We start from the raw sequence: 20,904 nt of genomic DNA on the forward strand, positions 1-20,904 counted from the left end.
AGAATCTGAGTAGCATGGTTCTTTTTTGTTTTATTCTATATTATCTACATGTTTTTATTTTTTCCATTTAATATTTCTAATTACATGTAAAGATAGTTTCTAACATTCATTTCTATAAGATTTTGATTTCCAATTTTTTTCTCCTTGCTTCCTTCTGCTCCCCAAGACAGTAAGCAATCTAAGTTCTATATGTGCAATCATAATAAACATATTTCCACATTAGTCAAGTTTGTAACATAGTTCTTTTTCTAAATATTTTTCTTTTTTACGATTTGCTCTAACAACATCTTTGCCACATGAAAATACTATGAAAACTGCAAAATATTATATAAATGTTAGGCAAAATAATAATAGCAGCTAATATTTATATAGGCTTTTAAGGCTGGCAAACTTTTCCTGACAACTAAACCTGTGAAGTAGGTATATTGTTATTCCCCCCTTTACAAATGAGGTAACTGAAGTTGATTGAGGGAAATGACCTGTTTGAGGGCCTATAGCTCATGAGAGTCAGAGTTGAGTCATGAACCAAGGTCATGATGACTCTAAAGTCAAAACTGTTTCCATCTCCTTACCTCCTATCTGGAGGTCTTTGCTATGATCACTTCCTTAAGGAGTTACAAAGGATAACTTTGTTTAAACTTTCTGGTTTCCCCAATTAGAAACAATATGAACTCCTAGGAGATATTTGGAACTGACTCATCAACTTTTGGGCCAACCTATATTATTCTAGATCCTTAGTATTAGGAGACCCAAGTCAAAGTGTGCCCAGCCATTCTCCTGGGTATAGGCACTTATGATGGGGTGGTCCATCAGGCTTATATGTATCAAGCAAGGTTCCAGCATTAATAGGGAAAGTTGACCTTTTCTAAGGACATTGGATTGTCTTGAAGGTTTTTTTTTTGGTGAATTAGTTAAGTTTTGGAATATTTTATTTCACTTATTACCATTTAGTGACCCATGAACCCCTTAGGGGTTTATAACAATAGTCCAGGGTGTTTGTGTTAAACATCCTTCATTGTTACTTTAAGCAGGAAATAATTCCTCAATATACTGTGAGCAGTATATTAAATTACACATTAAAACCACATTTTTTGGCTGTTGTTGTTGAAAGGGATTCATGGAACAAAAAATATTGGGACCCATGCTGCTATACTCTAAGACTTTCAAATGAGTTCTAGTGGTGGATTAAGAAAGAATACTCTACTTTTCCATGAAAATGATCCAATTATAGAAAATCTGATGGGAACCCCATTCTAGGGGCCAAGTGAAAAATGGGTCCATTCCTATGATGAAAAAAAGATAACTTTTCCACAAAATCACACAGAGAGAAAATATAGGCTTGGTACTCCAAGCCATAATAGAAATGTGAAAAAAAAATGTCGCCAAGTTCATTTTTATCTGGGCATTCTCCCCAAGGTTTATCATAAGAGCAAAATCATAAGTTCACCATGATTGGGAAAGGAAAAAAAAGACAGATACACTAAGCCAAAGCTCAATAAATGAAAGCATATGTAAAAAGAACTGTTTATACTTGGAAAATTCCAATGAATTTTGACTTAGCAAAGCCAAAAATCCACCAACGGTTTTATTTCTGGGATTTCTATGGTCTTTTTCCCGTGGGCTTAATGAGCCCATGAAAACATGCCTAATGAAGAGGATTGCTGTGAATTATTAGCATAGTCTGTCTACATTGTCCAATAGGGTTCACAATTAGACCCACTGAATCCTAGGTTATAGAAAAAGATAAGTAAAAATAAATGAAGAAAAGAACCACAGATAGCATATAATAGATAGATAAAAGCATTTTGTTCCAGAGTCTTGTGCGAAGCACTGGCCATATATATACAAGACCAACCAAGATATTCTCTGCCCTCACAGAACTTTCATTTAAAGGAAAAAAACATATAAAGGGATGCTAGAAAGAGGAGGGCAAAAGAACATTATGAGACTTGAGAAAGTAATAATAAAAATAATAATGATAATAATAATCATTTATTAGTTATTATTTAATAATTAAATTATTATTATATAAAAGCATTTATATAGTGCTTGCTTATTATGTGCCAGATCTTACGCTAAATGTTTTTACAATTATTATCTCAATTGATTCTCACAATTACCTTGGGAAATGGGTGTTATTATTTCCATTTTACAGATGGGAAAGCTGAAGTAGAGATAAAATGGCATGCAGAATCACACAGCTAGCAACTGTTCAAGGCTGCATTTGCACTCGGGTCTAACTGACTCCAGACTCGGTGCTCTGTCTGTTGTACCTGTGGCTGTCTCTGGAGCCAGCTGGCTTTCTTTCTATACCTGATCAAGCCAAAGGCTCACCCGGAAAAGCTTTAGAGAGTCAGGAGTGAAGCCCTAGTCTCTAGTGGCAGAGGTAGACTGGTGGAGGAGACTGACTGCCCAGGTACTTTACATCCTTTTTACTTCCTCTCTTTTTTTCAGAATGCAAACAGATAGAAGTGTTAGATGTAGTATTCATCATTGACAGCTCTGGCAGCATATCCCAGGAGAACTATAACATCATGAAGAACTTCATGATTGAGCTGGTGAAAAAAGCCGACGTTGGCAAGAACCGAGTTCAGTTTGGAGCCCTGAAGTACTCTAATGACCCCGAAATACTTTTTTATCTTGATGAACATGACACAAAGTCCAAGGTGATTTCGGTTCTCCAGAGTGATTCCCCCAAAGGAGGAGAAACATACACCGCCAAAGCCCTGGCCTTTTCGGATCACATGTTCACCGAGCTCCGGGGCAGCCGCATTCACAGAAGGGTCCCCCAGGTCCTCATCGTGATCACAGATGGGGTGTCTCATGACGCAGACAAGCTCAACGCCACGGCCAAGGCGCTAAGGGACAAAGGCATCCTCATCCTGGCAGTGGGCATCAAAGGAGCCAACACTAATGAGCTGTTGGCGATAGCCGGGTCGGAGGACAAGTATTTCTTTGTGGAGACCTTCGGGGGCCTGAATGGCATATTCTCAAATGTGTCAGATAGTATCTGTGATCCTTCAAAAGTAGGTAAGTGGTATGATCTAGTTTGTGTTAATAAATATAGGATCAGTCAGGGAAAAAAGTGAAAAGTCCCAATACCCAGGAGAGGATCACACTGGATTGGGGGGGGGGGTCCTCCCTTTTAATTCAGGAAATAGAGAAATCTGTGAAGATATTGTCTCCTTTCTACCTAGCCTGATTTTATTCTCCCCACATGTATAAACACACACACACACACACACACACACACACACACACACACTTTTCTCTCCCCATTGGAAAAAGAAATGTGAAAAACAAAATCCTTATAATAACTAATAACCAGATTTCTGTGTTGGATGTCCAGAAATGGACATCTTATTCTGTATCTTGAGTCTATTGCCTCTCCATCAGGAGGTGGGCAATATAATACACTAATTCATAGAGTTCTAGGTTTAAAAGGAACTTCAGAGATGATCTAGCCCATCTTCCTGCCATAAACCACATGTTCAATGTCAGGGTCAAATGAGGAGCATTTTTTGGGGATACCTCTAGAGATCTAAAGGACATATTTCCAAAAATGTCAGCCATTTTCTGCAGTATCAATGTTTTGATTCTCTAGGCTCATTGCCTCTTGGGCCAGCCATTCCACTTGGGAAGAAAGTTTTTGATTTTAATCTGAAAATAACCTTCCTATTTCTTCTGCTGCATGGTCCTTGTTCTGAAGTTTTCTCTATTCCAGATTAAGTAATTTTTTTCTTAAGTCATCCCTTGTACAACATGATTTCCAAATATTTCAGTTGCCTGGATACTCTCCCCTGGCCATATTTCCATTTGGAATTGTTCCTCTTGCAATGTGATGCTCTGAACTAAACACAGCCCTGCAAATGTGGTTTAACCAGAATAGGGAAAGTGGAACAATCAACTCTCTTAGTATTTTTGGCAATCGCATCGCATCATCAACCCATGCTGAATATGCGGTCAACCAAAACTCAGTTCTTTTCCAGACAGACCACAGTTAAACCAGGATTCTCCTATGCTGAATTTTGCTGCTGATGATTTTTTTTAACCTTTCTGATTTCTATATATTCTACCACTATTTTGTGAATTCTTTAAGTTTGATCTGCATGAATATTTCTTAAGTCTGAGCATTAGAAAAACAAATCACTCCTGATTTTCACCATTTGCAGTTTGGGACACTAATACTCACAATGGAAATTTAACAATCAGCTCAGGGGCCAATTTGACTGGTTCATCACACCAAATGTGGCAGGAGAAGCAGTGTACATCACCATATCACCTTCTTGTTCCTAATGACATAAGGTCCTTAAAGATAATGATTTTTTTTCTCCTTTTAAGGTCCTTAATGATAATGGTTTTTTTTCTCCTATTGATTGGGGTATGAGGAAATAATCTTTGTCATAGAGAGTGAGAGTGAGAGAGAAAGAAAGAGAAAGTCCTTTGGTGCTCACATCTATGTAGATATAGATAGATGTGAGCACCAAAGGACTTTCTCTTTCTTTGTAGATCTATGTAGATATAGATTTTTTCTTACCTGAGATTAACTGTCAATACCCTTTACTCATCTTAAAAAAATTGTGATATATAGGATAAGTTCTTTACCTATACAAAGAAAACTCACTCCTTTGTACCTTTTTATATAAGGATAATAAATTAAATAGCTGCCCCCCCATGTGCTTTTCAGCCTATTGAAGATAACATTATATTTTAATTTTGAAAGTCTGCCTTTATCAGGGAAAAAAAAAGTTCTATGATATGGGAACAATGAAGATGGGGATTGGACCTGTCATTTCATTAGCACATACAATTCTCTGCTGAGGAAATTCATTCTGCCAATGTAGCTTGCCACTTTCTCTGCAATTTAGAGAGTTGCATGGGATCCTGAAAGGGTGTGGGGTTTACTGAAGATGAGACTATTAGTGCCAGGGGCAGGATTTGTATTTGCATTGTATTGGCTTTAAGACCAGCTCTGTAGCCACTGTACCATGCTGCCTTTCATCATGAGCCCATGATTTCCTTAATAAATTCCCAACTGGTGTCTCTAGGCCATTTGTCTCTTAGTTCAGCAGCAGCTAAGCCTCCATTTGGATAACTAGAATACTTAGGGGATTAACAATCAAATCAATATCTTCACTCAGTTCTCATTCCAAAATGGAAATAATCTAATTGAGGTCAGTGGCTTTTATTGCTGGTAAATTTGAATTGAGGAAGGTGCTAATTGGAGGTGAAGCATATCCTGTGCCCAGCCCTTACTCTAATGAATATTTGTCTCATCAGCTTTGGTCCATGTTTAAACAAGGGAAGCATTTTTCTCATTGAACTAAAATGTTTAGCTGAAAAATGATTGTTTTGATCCCATGTGGACCAAAAGTAGTGTTAAATAATCTGACCATTGAAAACCTGTCATCATTTAGTGGGTTTGGAAGTCTCCTGTCAAGATGACGGGATATACAAGTTAAAAAGCTAGGGTGGATCAGGGATAATCATTCATGATTAGACACAAACATATATGATTGTACCTCTTGTTCTTCCCAACAATGATCAGCTGAATTGGAGTAGCACCAGATGAATCACATAAAAGGAAACGGCTTGCCATTACCATCCTCTCCAGTTAGGGGAGCCATGGAAAATGGCATCAGGAATATTAGGAGTAGGTCGAGATGATCATCTCCACACTGAATGCATTAAGTGGCTCAGCTGTGTGTATCCAAACTGGTAATTGCTGATTAGTTTAATAAAATAACTTGCCTAAGTTTGTCTAAAAGTTTCCTTAAAAAAAAGTCCCCCAATTCACTTTTAAAACCATTAAAATGTTTCATTACAAATTGATTTTTCTACCACGTTTTTCCTTCCAGATTGTGAAATTGAAAGTGCAGATCTTGTTTTCCTTGTTGATGGTTCTACTAGCATACAACCACATGACTTCCAGAAAATGAAGGAATTTTTAATGTCTGTAGTAGATGATTTTGATATCAGACCTAGCAAAGTGCATGTTGGACTGGCTCAATTCAGTCACATGTACAAGTCTGAGTTTTATCTGGGGAAATTCACAACGGAAAAGGAAGTTTCTGCTCAAATTGAAAGGATCCACCAGATCTTTGGAAATACCCACATTGGAGCTGCGCTGAGGCAAGTGGAGGAATATTTCCGACCAGAGATGGGCAGCAGAATAAATAGAGGCACCCAGCAGGTTTTATTGGTCCTCACTGATGGACAATCTCAAGATGAGTTGGCTAAGGCTGCTGAAGATCTAAGAAGGAAAGGAATTGATATATACTCTTTGGGCATTGGGGATGTGGATGAACAGCAGCTCATTCAAATATCTGGGACATCGGAGAAAAAACTAACGGTCGATAACTTTGATGAGCTGAAAAAGATCAAAAAAAGGATAGTTCGCAACATCTGTACATCAGGCGGTGAAAGCAGTAAGTGACCTTTGAAATGATGCTTGGCTTGTTGCTTATTTTCCCCTTTCATTCCCCTAATTTCATTTTCCTAAATTCCTCCTCTTGCAAATTTGATCTTCATTTTACCAAATTGTTTTGTTCATCCCAGCCCTTTTCTAATATCCACTATGAATTTTTAATTTGAAATGATGTTTTGTTCAGTTGGCAAAGATCTTTTCCCCAAATTCTATGTAGATATGAGAAATATTATATTGGTAGGTTTTCTTGACTTTATTCTTTTTGCTGCTTGAATCCTTTCCAACCTGGCAAACTTGGTTTCCAAAGGGAAGTGTGTTAAATGTAGACATAAGGTGTGGGGGTGGGGAGAGGAAGAGGAAAGTTATTTTTCATTTAGCAAATATTAATAGTGTACTATGTACAAAGCATTGTGGTGAGCATTGGGAGAGATCTAATTCCTGCGTCAAAGAAGTTTATATTGATCTTTCCAGTTAGTTGGTTTATATTCAAAATTTTTTGAAAGGATTGATTTAAATAAAAGGTCTACAAATATTAAAAATCTTTGATAGATTTTGATTGCTTAAAGTCTTGCTTTACTAAGTTGGTGCTCATTGTTTGAAAATTGTCATTTACTAAAGCCAGGCAATAGCTGGGAGTGCACATTGAGCAGTTGTGGACACATTGAGAGTATAGTTTATTAGCACTAACGGAGACAAAATTTGTAAAGTGTTTAGCATCATCTTTTGCATATAGTAGATGCTTAATAAATGTTTATTTCCTTCCTTCCTTCCCCATTTCTCTATCATAGGCCACTTAGGCAGTATGAAACTTAAGGATCTTTTCTCAAAATACTTTTCTAAAAATTTATAATTGAAACACATGTTAAATTTCAAGTAGAGGGAAAATAAGAATGTAATGTTTGTTTTTTTTTGAGGGGGTCTCTCATCCAAGTTCCCACACCCTCTGAAACTTTTCTATGGATTCTAAAGTATCTGTGGGCACCAGGATAGGAACCTTTGCTTTGGGTACATTTGAGGTACCCCCTATTTCTAGCCTATAGCCCATTCCCACTAATTGAGCAGGAAGCAAATACTGGACAAAATAGTAAAGAAGTCATTTTATCACCATTTAAAAGAGTGGAGACAAGGCAGTTAAAGAGCTAAGAGAAGTTTGGCCTTCCAGTAATGAATGTAATTGTTTTTGTTTTAATGGAAAACAATCATCGGAGTGATGAGAAAAGTACTTCCAATTATGATAGACTATACAAATAAAGAATAAGAAGCCAGAGATTTGTAATGGAGATAATAGTGCCTGGAGACCAACATGGATAGAGCTCCCACCCAGCCTCAAAGGAAGACATAAATTAAAAGGAAAAAGCACACCGTGTTCCCTCCCATCTGTTGTTCTACATCTCATAAACATCATTTCTACCTGCACATCACACAGTTAGGGAAATAGGATGATTGATATCTATTCTCCTTTAATTTGTTTTCCGTGTATGATTGTCCCAGAGATTGTCCCAGATGCTTACATCAGTAAGAATGAGTAACTAAGTTACAGATTTTGCTAATGAATGGCTTGATGGATTTATAGAAATAGGGTTTGCATTTTTCATGTTTCTTCTGAGCTCTCTTAGAATTTTGGGAAGCTCGACCATAAACTTAAAAGTACCATCTTGTGGCAAAGTACATTAATCCATATCTGGATTTATGTTTAGTGCATGACCCTATTTTATGAACATAAACATATAAAAAGGGATGCTGATATGGCCTTCCTGAAACATTTATATTTGTTTTTAATCTTGCTCTGCTGAAGTCTTCTTGGACCCTTATTGGAGGTGACTGTACTGCAAAGGCTCTGTCCATGGAACATAAACTCTAGTAGGTTCTATTAAATAGGGAAGGAAGATGATAGATAGAAAGACAGAATTATTAAGCACTTACTAAACGTTAGGCATTGTGCCAAATACAAATATAAGCAAACAAGATGGCAGTTGCCCTCAAGGAGCTCAGGTTCTAATGGGGAAAGACAATACATGATGGGGAAGGAGAAGGGGAGGTACACACCTGACCAACAAGGTGAGGAGATGAGGATTCTGGCCAGAGAGTAAGCATCATGGTATGGGAAGAATGGGAAATGGTTTGGAGATCTGGTTCCTGACAAGCTAATGCAAGAAGACTCCTAATATGGGCTCGGCATATAGTTCAAAGCTTAACAATTCCAAGTCCATCACAGATGTCCCTCATTAAAGTAGCCAGGGTGATGAAATCTTTGGTTCTTTTCTCTTAAAAGACCATGGGATGATGCTGAGGAACTCACATAGGCTTGGTTATTATTTCTATGCAGAGTACTTGCCATTTTCTGTATCCAGCTCAGAGCTCCATTCCTGCATCATCAACTCTCTTTTGGACATTTCTAAGTGGATGTCCCTTAGGGTCCCCCAAACTCAATAAAATGTCTAAATGTCCCTTGAAATACCTCTTTCATCTGAATTTCTTCTTTTCTGTCAAGGGTACAACCATTTTTCCAGTCTTTCAGATTTGCTGCCTTGGAATCATCCTTAACTCAGCTACACCTTACATTATCTAATGGCTTATTAGGCTTTCTTGTCGATTTGACCTTCACAGTAACTCTCATGTCTGTCTCTTCATAGACATCATCTAGTCTCTCATCAAATACAAACTTCAATTTTTAGCAGTTGATGTTCTTCACAACTTACATTTCCAGACTTATTAGATATTACTTCCTTCACATCCCTTGGTCTAGCCAAACTGGTCTCCATGATGAAATGTCATTGCATCTTCCCTATCTAGAATCCTTTTCATCTTCTCCTTCACCTCTTAGAACCCCTAATTTCTTTTTTTTCTTTGGTATATATAAATCCTAAACAATCAGCAGGTTCGCTCTGATTTCCTGGTTTTCCCATAAAGATTTTTCTCCATTGATTTGACTTTCTAATTCATCGTTGGTATTGATGTTTAGTTTCAATTGATCAACCCCAGCTAGATTCAATGACATAAATTACGTCTTATTAAGTTGTGAATATTTCTGCAAAACTTGTAACCAGAATACATATAAGTTTTTTTAAATGACCTGGAGAATGTCCTCCAGATATTCAATAAAGGTTACAAACTTCAATCAATACTAATCTCTCCTGGTTTCACAGGGCTGGGGAATGGAGTTAGATTTTCATGGTTTAGGCAAATGTTAGGCGCTGAATCTTTTCTGTGTCTTGTGGTCTTAGAGGGATGCCTAAAGTATGAGGTTAGTGACTCATACAGGATCACATAGCCAGTGTGAGCCAATAGAGCCTTTTACAATCTGTCCCCTTTTCCAATCTTCTTACCCTGTATTTCACCTAAAAGTATTTCCAAAAAAATACTTTTTTTTTTCCTGTGGCTTATCCGTGACAGTCCACGTCCCACCTGTGTGCTTTTGTACTTACTGATCTTTGTGCCTGGAACACTCTTCCTCTTCAATTCTATCTCCTGACTTTCTTCAAGACATAGTTTGAAACTCACATTCTACAAGAAATCTTTCCCATTCCTTCCCACTGCTAGTACCTTCTGTATCTATCTTGTATGCACGTGATAGCTGGCACATTTTCTCCTTCGTTTGATTGTGAGCTCAGTGAAGAGGAAGACTGTGTTTTTCTCTTTCTACCTTTAATGCTGAACACACAGAGCTGAGCATGTAGTCAGCACTTAGTGCTTTATGACTATGATGATTATATTAATAAACCCAGGTCTTCCTCACTTTGAGGTCAGCTCTCTATCTACTATATTATGCAGTGTCTATTTTATGCCAAATTTTATAACCATCAAAAGTTAATTGTGTAGTGTTAAAATTTTAACATAAAAATTCATAACTTGTTCCTTTTGTATTGCTGTATTTTCTTTTCTTTCTCTAATTTCTAGTAGAAATAAAAATCCACTGATTATTTGTAAAGGCCCCTTTAACGTTGCTGAGGTACGGGGATGGAATTCCAAGATGTTGTCTGTCTATTTTAATGAGACTTGTTTTCTCTGTGGTTAGGTTGTTTTGTGGATGTCGTTGTGGGCTTTGACATCTCATCTCAACAGAAAGGGCAGCCCTTATTTCAAGGTCAGGCTTGGATGAAGACTTATCTTCAGGACATGTTACGTGCCATCAGTTCCCTAAATGGGGTGAGCTGTGAAGTGGGATCTCAGACTCAGGTCAGCGTGGCCTTTCAAGTGACAAATGCCATGGATAAATTTTCCCCCAAGTTCGAGATTTACAGTGAAAGTATCCTGGACTCCTTGAAGAATGTATCCATTAAGGAGCCGTCTCGCCTCAATGCACCTTTCTTGAATTCGCTTTGGGATGCCTTTCAGAATAAATCAACTACTCGAGGAAAGGTTGGTCTTGCCTTATTTGTTGGTTTATGATCACAATCTTGCTTTAAAAAAAAAACCAAACATAATTATCTATTGATGTATATGAGTTTTTATATCACTTTTAAAAACACCAATATACATCGATAGATAATTATCTATTGTCCCACCTATTCTCCCTCCCTTGGAGCTATTCTGTTAAAAGGAAAAAATGGTATTTTCAAAGACAAAAAAAGAAGTTGGCATAACTGATCAATATATTAAAAAGTCTAAAAATGTGTGCAGTATACAACACTTGTAGACCATCCACTTCTGCAAAGGAGAGAGGTGGGATTGTTTTCTCATATCTCTTTTCAAATATGTTTTCTTTGGGTGGTGGCTCTTTCTACTTATATTGTTTATATTTCTAGTCATTGTTTATATTGTTTTCTTGATCCTGCTGACTTCTCTCTGCATTAGTTCATGTAAATTTTCTCATGCTTCTTCAAATTCCTCAGTCATCACTCCTTAAAACATAGTAATATTCTGATATATATATATATATATGTATGTATATATATATATATGTGTGTGTGTGTGTGTATGTGTGTGTGTGTGTGTACACCACACCACAGTTTGTTTAGTCATTCCCCAGTCAATGAGCAACTGCTTTATTTCTAACTCTTAGCTATCATAGAAAGTGCCAGTTATGCATTTTAAAATTCATTTCTCCTTTTAATTCCTTGTCTAGGTGCTGCTATTATTTTCAGATGGATTGGATGATGACATTGAAGTACTTGAACAAAAATCTGATCAACTCCGAAAAGAAGGTAAAATATAGAGCCACATTACCCCTGAAAATTCAAAGATGCAACTTTTGTCTGTAGAAATCTTTTCAGGGCACACAAACAATCCTTGATTTCATTGACTTCTCCATTGTAGCAACAGTTTGGTGCAGTAAAGCCCAGGGTTCACTTAGAAAACTTTATACCTTTTTTCCTCTAAGAGAGACTCTAACCATAATAAACAAGACAAAATATAGCACAGTGGTTCTCAAAATGTAGTCTGAGAACTCTTTGGGGTCCATAAGATCCATTCAGAGGACCCAGAGACCAAAATGATTCTCATAATAATACTAAGATTTTTTTTGTTTCTTATATGGTAATTAGCAATAGATATAATCCATGGAAACAAGATCTCTTTGGGGTCCTCAATAAGTTTTAAGAATATAAAGGGTCCTGAAATCAAAACATGTGAGAACTACTGATTTAGAGATTTGTACTTTGTTTCAGGTCTCATATCTGACTTTTTCCTAAGTCTTTTTTCTTAGAATTTTTCATTCCCATCCTTCTTGCCATAATCTGATGGGTGTCAATCTGGCATTTTTATTTCTGAGAAACACAGAGAATGATTCTCCCATGTTTTATTAGAAGGGGTGGTAACAGAAGCCAATTCTTTACCAGTTCAGTTCATTTTCATACATTATTATTTTGGCATTCTTATGATTTGCAAGGTTGCAAGCATTATCAGATGAATGTAAATATTGGCTCTCTATTCCTTCCACACTTATAAATCATAGATGAATCAATTGTTTTAGAGCTGGCAATAAGCAATTGACTTTGGCAGCCAGTGGCAGATCTGATGTCACTGAAATTTCTTTCCTAAATATGAAATGAGAGAATAAAAATGTAACCATATCTTCTGGCTCTAGTTACAACAGCAGTGATATTTCTTATCACCTTTGCTGATGGAGACAGGCTCGACTTTTTCCTTTGTGAGGGGGAGAGAGAAAAGGGAAGATTGGGGGGAGGGAGAGAGAAGGGAAAGGGAAACGAAAGGAAAGGGAGGAAAGGGGGAAAGGGAGAGAGGAGAGAGAAAAGGAGGGAAAGAGAAGGGGAAGAAAGAAAAGGGGAGAGAGAAGGTGGGAGGAGGAGACAGAGAGAGAGAAAAAAAAACACAGGAGCCTCAAAGCTGGGAAGACATACAGGTTCACGTCCTTTCTCTGACAAATACTAGCACTGTGATCTTGGTCATATCACTCATTTTTTAGTATTCCAGGCAATTTTCTAAGACTATGGTGAAAAGAGATACCAACCCATATGGCTAGAAGCAGTTTCTTTGCCAGAGAATTACCTGTACCAGTGAAATAATAGATCCAGTACCAATGCTCTTTCTAGAACAAAGTTGACTTTTTATTTAGTTATTTCTCTTTCTTGAGACTTTGGTGACATTTAGAAGTGTCCCTTTCTGGATTGCAGAAACTTGAGAGCAGGATATTTGGTCACAATATGCAAAGGACTTTCAAGATAGCAACAGATGACTCGGTTTCCTTCCAGATGGAGAATTTTGATAGATAACAGAAGGTGGATTTCTTCCAAGAAAGATCGAGTGTAAATTAGATTCGTAATTAATTCCTTCCCATTCACTTGAGGAAATTAATAAATGTCCATCAATTACCAAAGCTGGATTTTGATTAGTATAGTTCCTGCCAGAAATAAAAAGAAGAAAAATCTTTAGAAGGGAAGAATGGAGAGTCTACAAGGGTGTTTATTAATATGGGAAACATGAAGGTAGAGTGTTACTTTCTTCCTTTAAGAGACACATTTTTTCCTTTAACCTTAGAGATACTTTGACAAAGTAACACTGGCTTTGTCTTGCTATCCATACTTAAAACATTAGCTGGTGCTGTGTCTTTCCCAGCCATGCTAGTTCAGCCTATGTTCTTCAGCTACTTTTCTTTATATTCACTCAATAAAAATGAATCACAGATCTCTTATCTAGTGAATGCCCTTTCACAGTTTTTAGGGATCTAATCAAGACCGACTAATTTGAATTTTGTTGAGTGGTTTTTCTGCATCTATTGAGATAATCATATGATTTCTGTTAGTTTGGTTATTGATATAGTCAATTATGCTAATAGCTTTCCTAATATTGAATCAGTCCTACATTCCTGGTATAAAATCCTACTTGGTCAAGGTGTATTATCCTAGGGATAACTTGCTGTAATCTCTTAAGACTGGCTAATGTGGAACAAGAAAATGCTTGAAGGACTTAGTCCCTGATCATGTCTATAGCTTTGATAGTATATCATTTTATCTAGTCCTCCAGATCTCAGGAAGCTTCCATCTGAACTACTCATTCAACCCAAAGACTCATGGGAATCTTGCCATCTGCCCCTCTTCTATTTACCCTGAAAATGTATTCACTGTGGGTTTCTTCCCCCTTAGAATATTAAGTCCTTGAGAGCATCATTAATACTTATGTAGTGTTTATTGCGTTCCATGTACTGTGCAAAGGATTTCACAGTTATTTTCTCATTTGATCTTCACAACCCTGGAAAGCAGGTGCTATTATTACCCCTATTTTACATCTCAGAACAGTGGGACAAATAGAGAGATTAAGTGAATTGCCCAGGGTCACTCATCTAGTAAATATCCAAGTTGAACTCAGATGTTTCCAGCACTAAGCTTTCCATTCAGCCATTGCACCATCTTGCTGTCTAAGAGAACAAAGACTATCTTGATTTTCTATCTATATCCCCAGCCTGCATAGCACTAAGCCTGACATGTAATACTTAATAAATTCTTTCCAGTCCATTCATTCATTTATTTATTTACCCATGTTGCTTTACATTTGTAACTTGAGTCTGTGTTCTTGCCCTATGTTCTAAATCTGTGTCCCTCTTTAGTTTTTTGGAGCTCTTTTCTTTCCCCCACCATTCTTTGGCTTAAGATGCTCGCATACTTACACGGTCATTCCTCAAAGAAGCTGTTCCTAATAAAGCCTTATAGAGCTGTTTTATTTGTCCTGTCATCACTTGTGGTGTTCATATAATCTTTATGATTTTTGCAACCTCTGGAATTTTTAAGGAAAAACAAGGCTAGAAAAACAGCCTTTCATTAATAAAATAGAACAGATGAGCATATTTTTTCCAAATTGTCAAACTCAAGTTTAGGAAATGTTCTCTTCCGTTCTCTTCCACATCCTTCTCTATAGTATCTCTCTATAGTTGCCTTACCTCAACATACCTGATGACTTATGACCTCTCAACATGGCCCTTCTGTGTCTGTCATAACTTGCCCCCTCCATTTCTACATCCTTTGTATGTTATTCCCAACTTCTTCCTTTTCACTTCTTCATGTCTTTAAAAATCCATCCCAAGATCCATTTCTTCCAAGCATCTCTCACACTATAATTAACATTTCCTGGCTCTTCCACATCCTTTTGGCACTTTTTGTGTAACTTGGCTTATAATGCATTAGTTGGAATTTGTTCACATACTCTAAAACAATAGTTTTTAATGGTTTCATGTACAATCATTCTCTTTCCAATAAGATCATGAAGTCTCAGAGGAGGTAATTAAAAGACTTCTAAATTTGTGGATTTACCTATGGCACTGTGCACACAGTAGGTACTCTAAAAATCATGTTGACTATCAATGTTTGACCTTCAGGCCTTTAGGGACTTGAAAACTTAGTTGAGCCTCTCCACCCATGCCTACCTAATCATTTTGCAGAAATTTAATTCAAGTATCATCTTATTATGGAATTAGTACTTGTCAATTACAGCCTGTGCTAGAGGAAGAAAAATTCTGACATGGAGAATAAGTTGAGACTTCATTGCTTAATTCTGACGACTAGCACTCTCTCTCTGGAATAAAAATTTCAATATATATGCAAAATCATCATGTTTACTGAAGCAATTTCACTTAAAGAAGTGTAAACTCTGTTGAATAGGGCTCAACGCTTTGATAACCGTTGCTCTGGAAGAAGCTACTGATGCAAATGACCTAGCTGATCTTCTGTACATTGAATTTGGGAAAGGATTTGATTATAGGACTCAGTTAACAATCGGCATGAGAGATTTGGGAAGCAGGCTCTCAAAATATCTGGTAAGTGTTTTGAAGAAAGGCTAGTGGCTTGAAATTACATCTTGCTGCTCACATTTATTTTTTATGATTATCTGAAAAATTCTACTCTGATTCCTCATTGTGGTTGCAGAGGTTGACCCTAGACTTTTGAAAATTATATCAGGGAAAGTCAATTTTAGGTTCTCCCAAGTGGAAAAGGCTTCAAGTTTGGGCCTCTTTGGTAAATTCTGAGAGCCTCATCACCAGGATGGCCACAAGATGGTGGATTATTTAGTCATAACAGCTTTGGGAGCTCACCTGCAATGTATAAGAGGGGTCATGATCTGTGTTATAGAGGGCAGACTTATATCACTGAATTTACAGGTAACTGAAGTAGTAATAGTAGTAATTATAATAATAATTAAAAATAATAACTCTTATTAATATAATAAGATTTGCAAAGCAAACCTTGAATATGTTAATACATTTGATTTAAGTAAATTTATCTGAAATACAGTTTTATTCATTTGAACAGACTAGTCCCTTTGAATTAATAAGGAGTCCCAATTAGAGAACATGGTCAAAAATATATGGTTTGATTTCTTTTAAGGACATGTTATAATTTTAATTTGCCAAGCCAGATGTTGCTTGGTAAATGGCAAATAAAAGCAATTACTTTCTGATGTGGTAGCTAATGCTATATCGCAGATACATTATACATTTAAGTGGGCATTTCTAAATTATTTTAAAATGAATTGTCTTAACTGGGTGGGTTTTCTCATTATGATTTTTATATTCTAAATTTGGTTAGCAAGTCTCATGTTCATTTTTTAAAAATCCAAATTCCAAGTTAGTCAAATCTGAATCAATGAAATTACTTCACTGTCTTCTCTTCAAAGCAGAGACAGATAAAGAAAAGGAAGACAAAAAGAATGAGACTCTCAGTGGAGAATTTTCAGGATGTATCTATTTTTGACACTATTCAATTTTTAATGGGCTCTGTTTTTGCTATGCCTTTGAAAAATCATCATTAATGAAATAGGGAACTGACAAATTATGCCTTTGAATAAAAAGTCAACCCAAGTTTTCAATGTAATGCAGATGAAAGGAGAGTACTTTATTTATGATAATCAACGCAGGCATACATGATCATAAGCTCATGGCTAGAAAGAGACCTTAGAAATTATCCAGTGCCCCCCTCACTCGATAGCTGAAGAAAACGTTCCCAAGGTCACCCAGATAGCAAATGAAAGTGCCTGGATTTGAACCCACACTTTCTAGTTCCCAGTCTGGCTTTCTTCCCACTACCATAGGCCATCTCTCATATACAGTCTTTGCATGTAAATAAGTCTATTGACTCAGAGAAAAATTGGCAACAGGACCTACAAAGTGAAGGCTCCAGTTAGTTTATTTATTATGTCCTTTTTTTTTTATTTTAATGACTAAACTTTAATTGCTTAAAAAACTTCCCTTTTTTAAACATTTCTAAAGATGAATAAGAATTTCATAATATGAGAAGGCAAAAAAATAGTTTAAGAATTTTGACTCGGTAGGCACTTGAAAAAATCCACAGTAATTAACGATCCAGGATATCAATTGCCTGCAAATTTAATTTTTGGATACCAGAATGTGATTGGGAACTTTGGGGCATAAAGATTGAGATTACTATACTTATTTTCCCCATACAGACCTGTGTATTAGTCACATATTAGTACATATATATATATTCAATATATGATATTTATGTATACAAATAGCTCACTTTACATTTATACAAATTATCACTTCCCCTTCCCCCCAAAAAAGAAAAAGAAAAAATCCATCTTGGTGTATAGTTGATGGATAGTTCTGCCATTCTTGAAACAGACCTAATATTCTGATGGTGTTTACCTCTGCTGTATCTTCATTCTAGTGTTAAATTGAATAATGTCGGGTCCTCTAATTCTACTATAGAGGTCAAGTTACTGCAGAAGAGGGAGGAAAAGCATGCCTTTATTTGTTATAGACTCTTTTTGGATGGTTAAATAAAAATCATCCGTCTGTACAGGTAAAAAAAATCTATATATGAATATACTAGGATGCAGTGCGATAGCTCACCATCCATTTGCTATCTATGTGACGTTGGACAAACATTGAAAATGAGAGCTTTTGGCCAGATGGATTCTCTGAGGTCCCTTCTATGATCCTTGCCTCAGTTCAGCAGTCCTTAAAATGGTAGAAAGAACACATTTTTAAGTCTTTATGGTCTGTTAGATGAAAGACCCAAGATGAGAACCATGTTAGCCTGGAACTATTTGATTTCATGTTGTGTCCTATGAATGTTCTCTTCTTCTGGAATAGTCACTGTGATTATATGAGAAATGTGAGTCATTTATACCAAGATGTCATAAGATTAATTTGAAATGCAGGGGGCGCTCTCTCTGTCTCTGTCTCTGTCTGTGTGTGTGTGTGTGTGTCTCTCTCTCTCTGTCTCTCACGCTCTGTCTCTGTCTCTGTGTCTCTCTCTGTCTCTGTGTCTCTCTCTGTCTCTGTGTCTCTCTCTGTCTCTGTGTCTCTCTCTGTCTCTGTGTCTCTCTCTGTCTCTGTGTCTCTCTCTCTCTGTCTCTTGTCTCTCTCTGTCTCTGTGTCTCTGTCTCTGTGTCTCTCTCTGTCTCTGTGTCTCTGTCTCTGTGTCCTCTCTCTGTCTCTGTCTCTCTGTCTCTGTGTCCTCTCTCTGTCTCTGTGTCTCTCTCTGTCTCTGTGTCTCTCTGTCTCTGTGTCTCTCTGTCTCTGTGTCTCTCTGTCTCTGTGTCTCTCTGTCTCTGTGTCCTCTCTGTCTCTGTGTCTCTCTGTCTCTGTGTCTCTCTGTCTCTCTGTCTGTCTCTCTCTGTCTCTGTCTGTCTCTCTGTCTCTGTCTGTCTCTCTGTCTCTCTCTGTCTCTCTCTGTCTCTCTCTCTGTCTCTCTCTGTCTCTCTCTGTCTCTCTCTGTCTCTCTCTGTCTCTCTCTGTCTCTCTGTCTGTCTCTGTTTGTCTCTCTGTCTGTCTCTGTTTGTCTCTCTGTCTGTCTCTCTCTCTCTGTCTGTCTCTGTCTCTCTCTCTCTCTCTCTTTCTCTCTTTCTCTCTCTCTCTATGTCTCTCTCTGTCTCTCTCTGTCTCTGTCTCTGTCTCTCTCTCAACAAATTTTTCTGTTTTGCTTCAGGCTAATGTTGCCGAAAGGACATGTTGCTGTCTGCTTTGCAAGTGTTCTGGGGGAGATGGTGCCATTGGAGAACCAGGCACACCAGGGAAGAAGGTGAGCCTAATCAGGATGTGAATTCTTGTTTCTTGTAGATTGGATTTATCCTCCAGAGGAAAATGGCAGCAATGAGTTTATTAGTAACAAGGTGGTTATTTTATATTCCTCTGGCCATTATTTACTCTACATCAGTTTCATATTTTAATTTGGCTACACGTGCATTTTCCTTGACAAAAAAGGCCTTGATAGTCTGAAACATATGTAAATGCATGATATAGATAGATATAAGTAGATAATCATCTGGACGGATAGATTGATAGATCTCCAACTCTTTGTTGATTGCCCATTTTGGGCAGAGATCCTCGAGTAATTTGCCATTTTCTTCTCCTGAAGATAAGAAAACTGAGGCAGAGTTAACTGACTGGCCAGGGTCACACAGCTATTCAGCGTCTGAGGCCCAGAAGATGAGTATCCCGACTCCGGGCCCAGCACTCTATCTGCTCTGCCACGTAGCCACCCCATCTGTAAAATAGTCAAGCATAACATACACCCATAGGACAGTTGAACTTATGGATATGGTTCATAATGATTTTTTTGTGTTTAAGTATGGACGTATCTATTTTCAAGGTTGTACAGCTGCCACTATTTTGTAACTCCCAAATCAACATGGGTGTGTCCCTGCAGCAAGTTTTCATCCAGCAGAACTTTCTTCCCAGAGTTCAAAAAAGCAGAAACAATTTCAAAAGAAAGCAAAAATTTATATGATTTGCTTACACTCAATATAACATGGTGCAAAACATTTTTGAAAAATGATAAAAGAACTTTATTTCCCTATCCGGAAGACAGAAATATTTCCCCAATTGTATTATCATATTTGTAAGTCCAGAGTTGTGTGGAAGAAAAGAGTGATACTAGAGTCCCATTCACTTGGGATGTATTGATATAATCTATGTGTGAAAAAGTGAATTATGGAGAATTATGCAACAAATTGACATTTTTCCACCTCTTTGCTGTTCTGTGGGAAATTAAAGTCAGTAAGATTAAGGAACTTTCCTTAAGAATTTTTTTTTTATTTGCAAAGCATTTAACACTAATCCTGGCACACAGCAGGTAGTTAATAAATGTTCAGTGCCATGTTGACTTGACCTGAGAAACGCTCATATTCCTTTCTCTTTCTTGTTTTCAGGGACTTCCAGGTGTTAAAGGCAGTGAAGGCCACCTGGGAGAAGAAGGTGTCCCTGTAAGTTAACACTTTTTAACTTTCTCTTCTACTAGAAATATTTCTCCCGGACAAATGTAGTGTTGCTGGGACTGGCTCAAAAAGTGGCTTCTGAACGAAGAAATACACAAAGCCCTTTTGCTTTCTGCCACCCTAAGAAAGCCAAACTCACAATGGGATTCGACAAGATCTGTTGTACATCCTCAGAAATTTCCTCTTTGGTGCAAGGAAAATAGTCCAATTGGAAAGGATTTTTTGGATATCTTTATGTTGTCCTCAAGTCTTCCCTTTGTTCTCCTTTGTGATCTGCTGGGGGAAATCATCATTCCAGCTAGAAGAGGAGAATGTGAATCTTAGAAATTGGAGGTGACTTCTCCCATTTGATGGCTGAGGATTGTATTGGACCAGAGATGAGAAACGATCCCAGAGCCTTCACACACCCAGAGCCTTCACAATCTCTGGACCATTTTGGTCATTCTCCATGGCTATCACTCCCGTTAAGCAGTGGGGCCCCTAAACTTGCTTTCCCTTTCTCCTCCTCATTCAAACCCCATTCTTCCCAGATGAGTCCACTCAACTACATTCTTGTATTTAATGATTCCATGTATAATCTAAAGTTTTCCTGCTAAACCACATTCTTTCTTCTTTCTTCTTAGCTTCGGTACCTCCAAATACTGTCATGTAATATAATTTTTGTCGTTCAAACAGTAATCATTTATTAAGTGTCTACTGTGTACTAGACTCCGGGAATCACAAGACCTGAATTCAAATCCCCCCTCTGTATGACCTTGGCCTAAATTCTTTAGATCTCAGCCTCCTCATTGGTAAAATTAGGAATTGGGTTAAATGAATACTTGTATTACTTCTAGTTCCCAGTTTCT

General features: G+C 37.3%; 1 protein-coding gene across 1 annotated transcript in view; it reads left to right on the forward strand.

The window, feature by feature from the left end:
• COL6A6 (collagen type VI alpha 6 chain) overlaps positions 1 to 20,904 on the forward strand; it is a 128,137-nt gene that overhangs the window by 37,340 nt on the left and 69,893 nt on the right. Inside the window, exons 7-13 of the mRNA XM_051962343.1 lie at positions 2,455 to 3,030; positions 5,859 to 6,428; positions 10,443 to 10,786; positions 11,493 to 11,571; positions 15,478 to 15,632; positions 18,769 to 18,861; positions 19,991 to 20,044. Coding sequence (XP_051818303.1) covers positions 2,455 to 3,030; positions 5,859 to 6,428; positions 10,443 to 10,786; positions 11,493 to 11,571; positions 15,478 to 15,632; positions 18,769 to 18,861; positions 19,991 to 20,044 — 1,871 coding nt within the window. The remainder of the gene's footprint in view (positions 1 to 2,454; positions 3,031 to 5,858; positions 6,429 to 10,442; positions 10,787 to 11,492; positions 11,572 to 15,477; positions 15,633 to 18,768; positions 18,862 to 19,990; positions 20,045 to 20,904) is intronic.

Source organism: Antechinus flavipes, chromosome 5 (assembly GCF_016432865.1).
Source record: "Antechinus flavipes isolate AdamAnt ecotype Samford, QLD, Australia chromosome 5, AdamAnt_v2, whole genome shotgun sequence".
Lineage (NCBI taxonomy): Eukaryota > Metazoa > Chordata > Mammalia > Dasyuromorphia > Dasyuridae > Antechinus > Antechinus flavipes.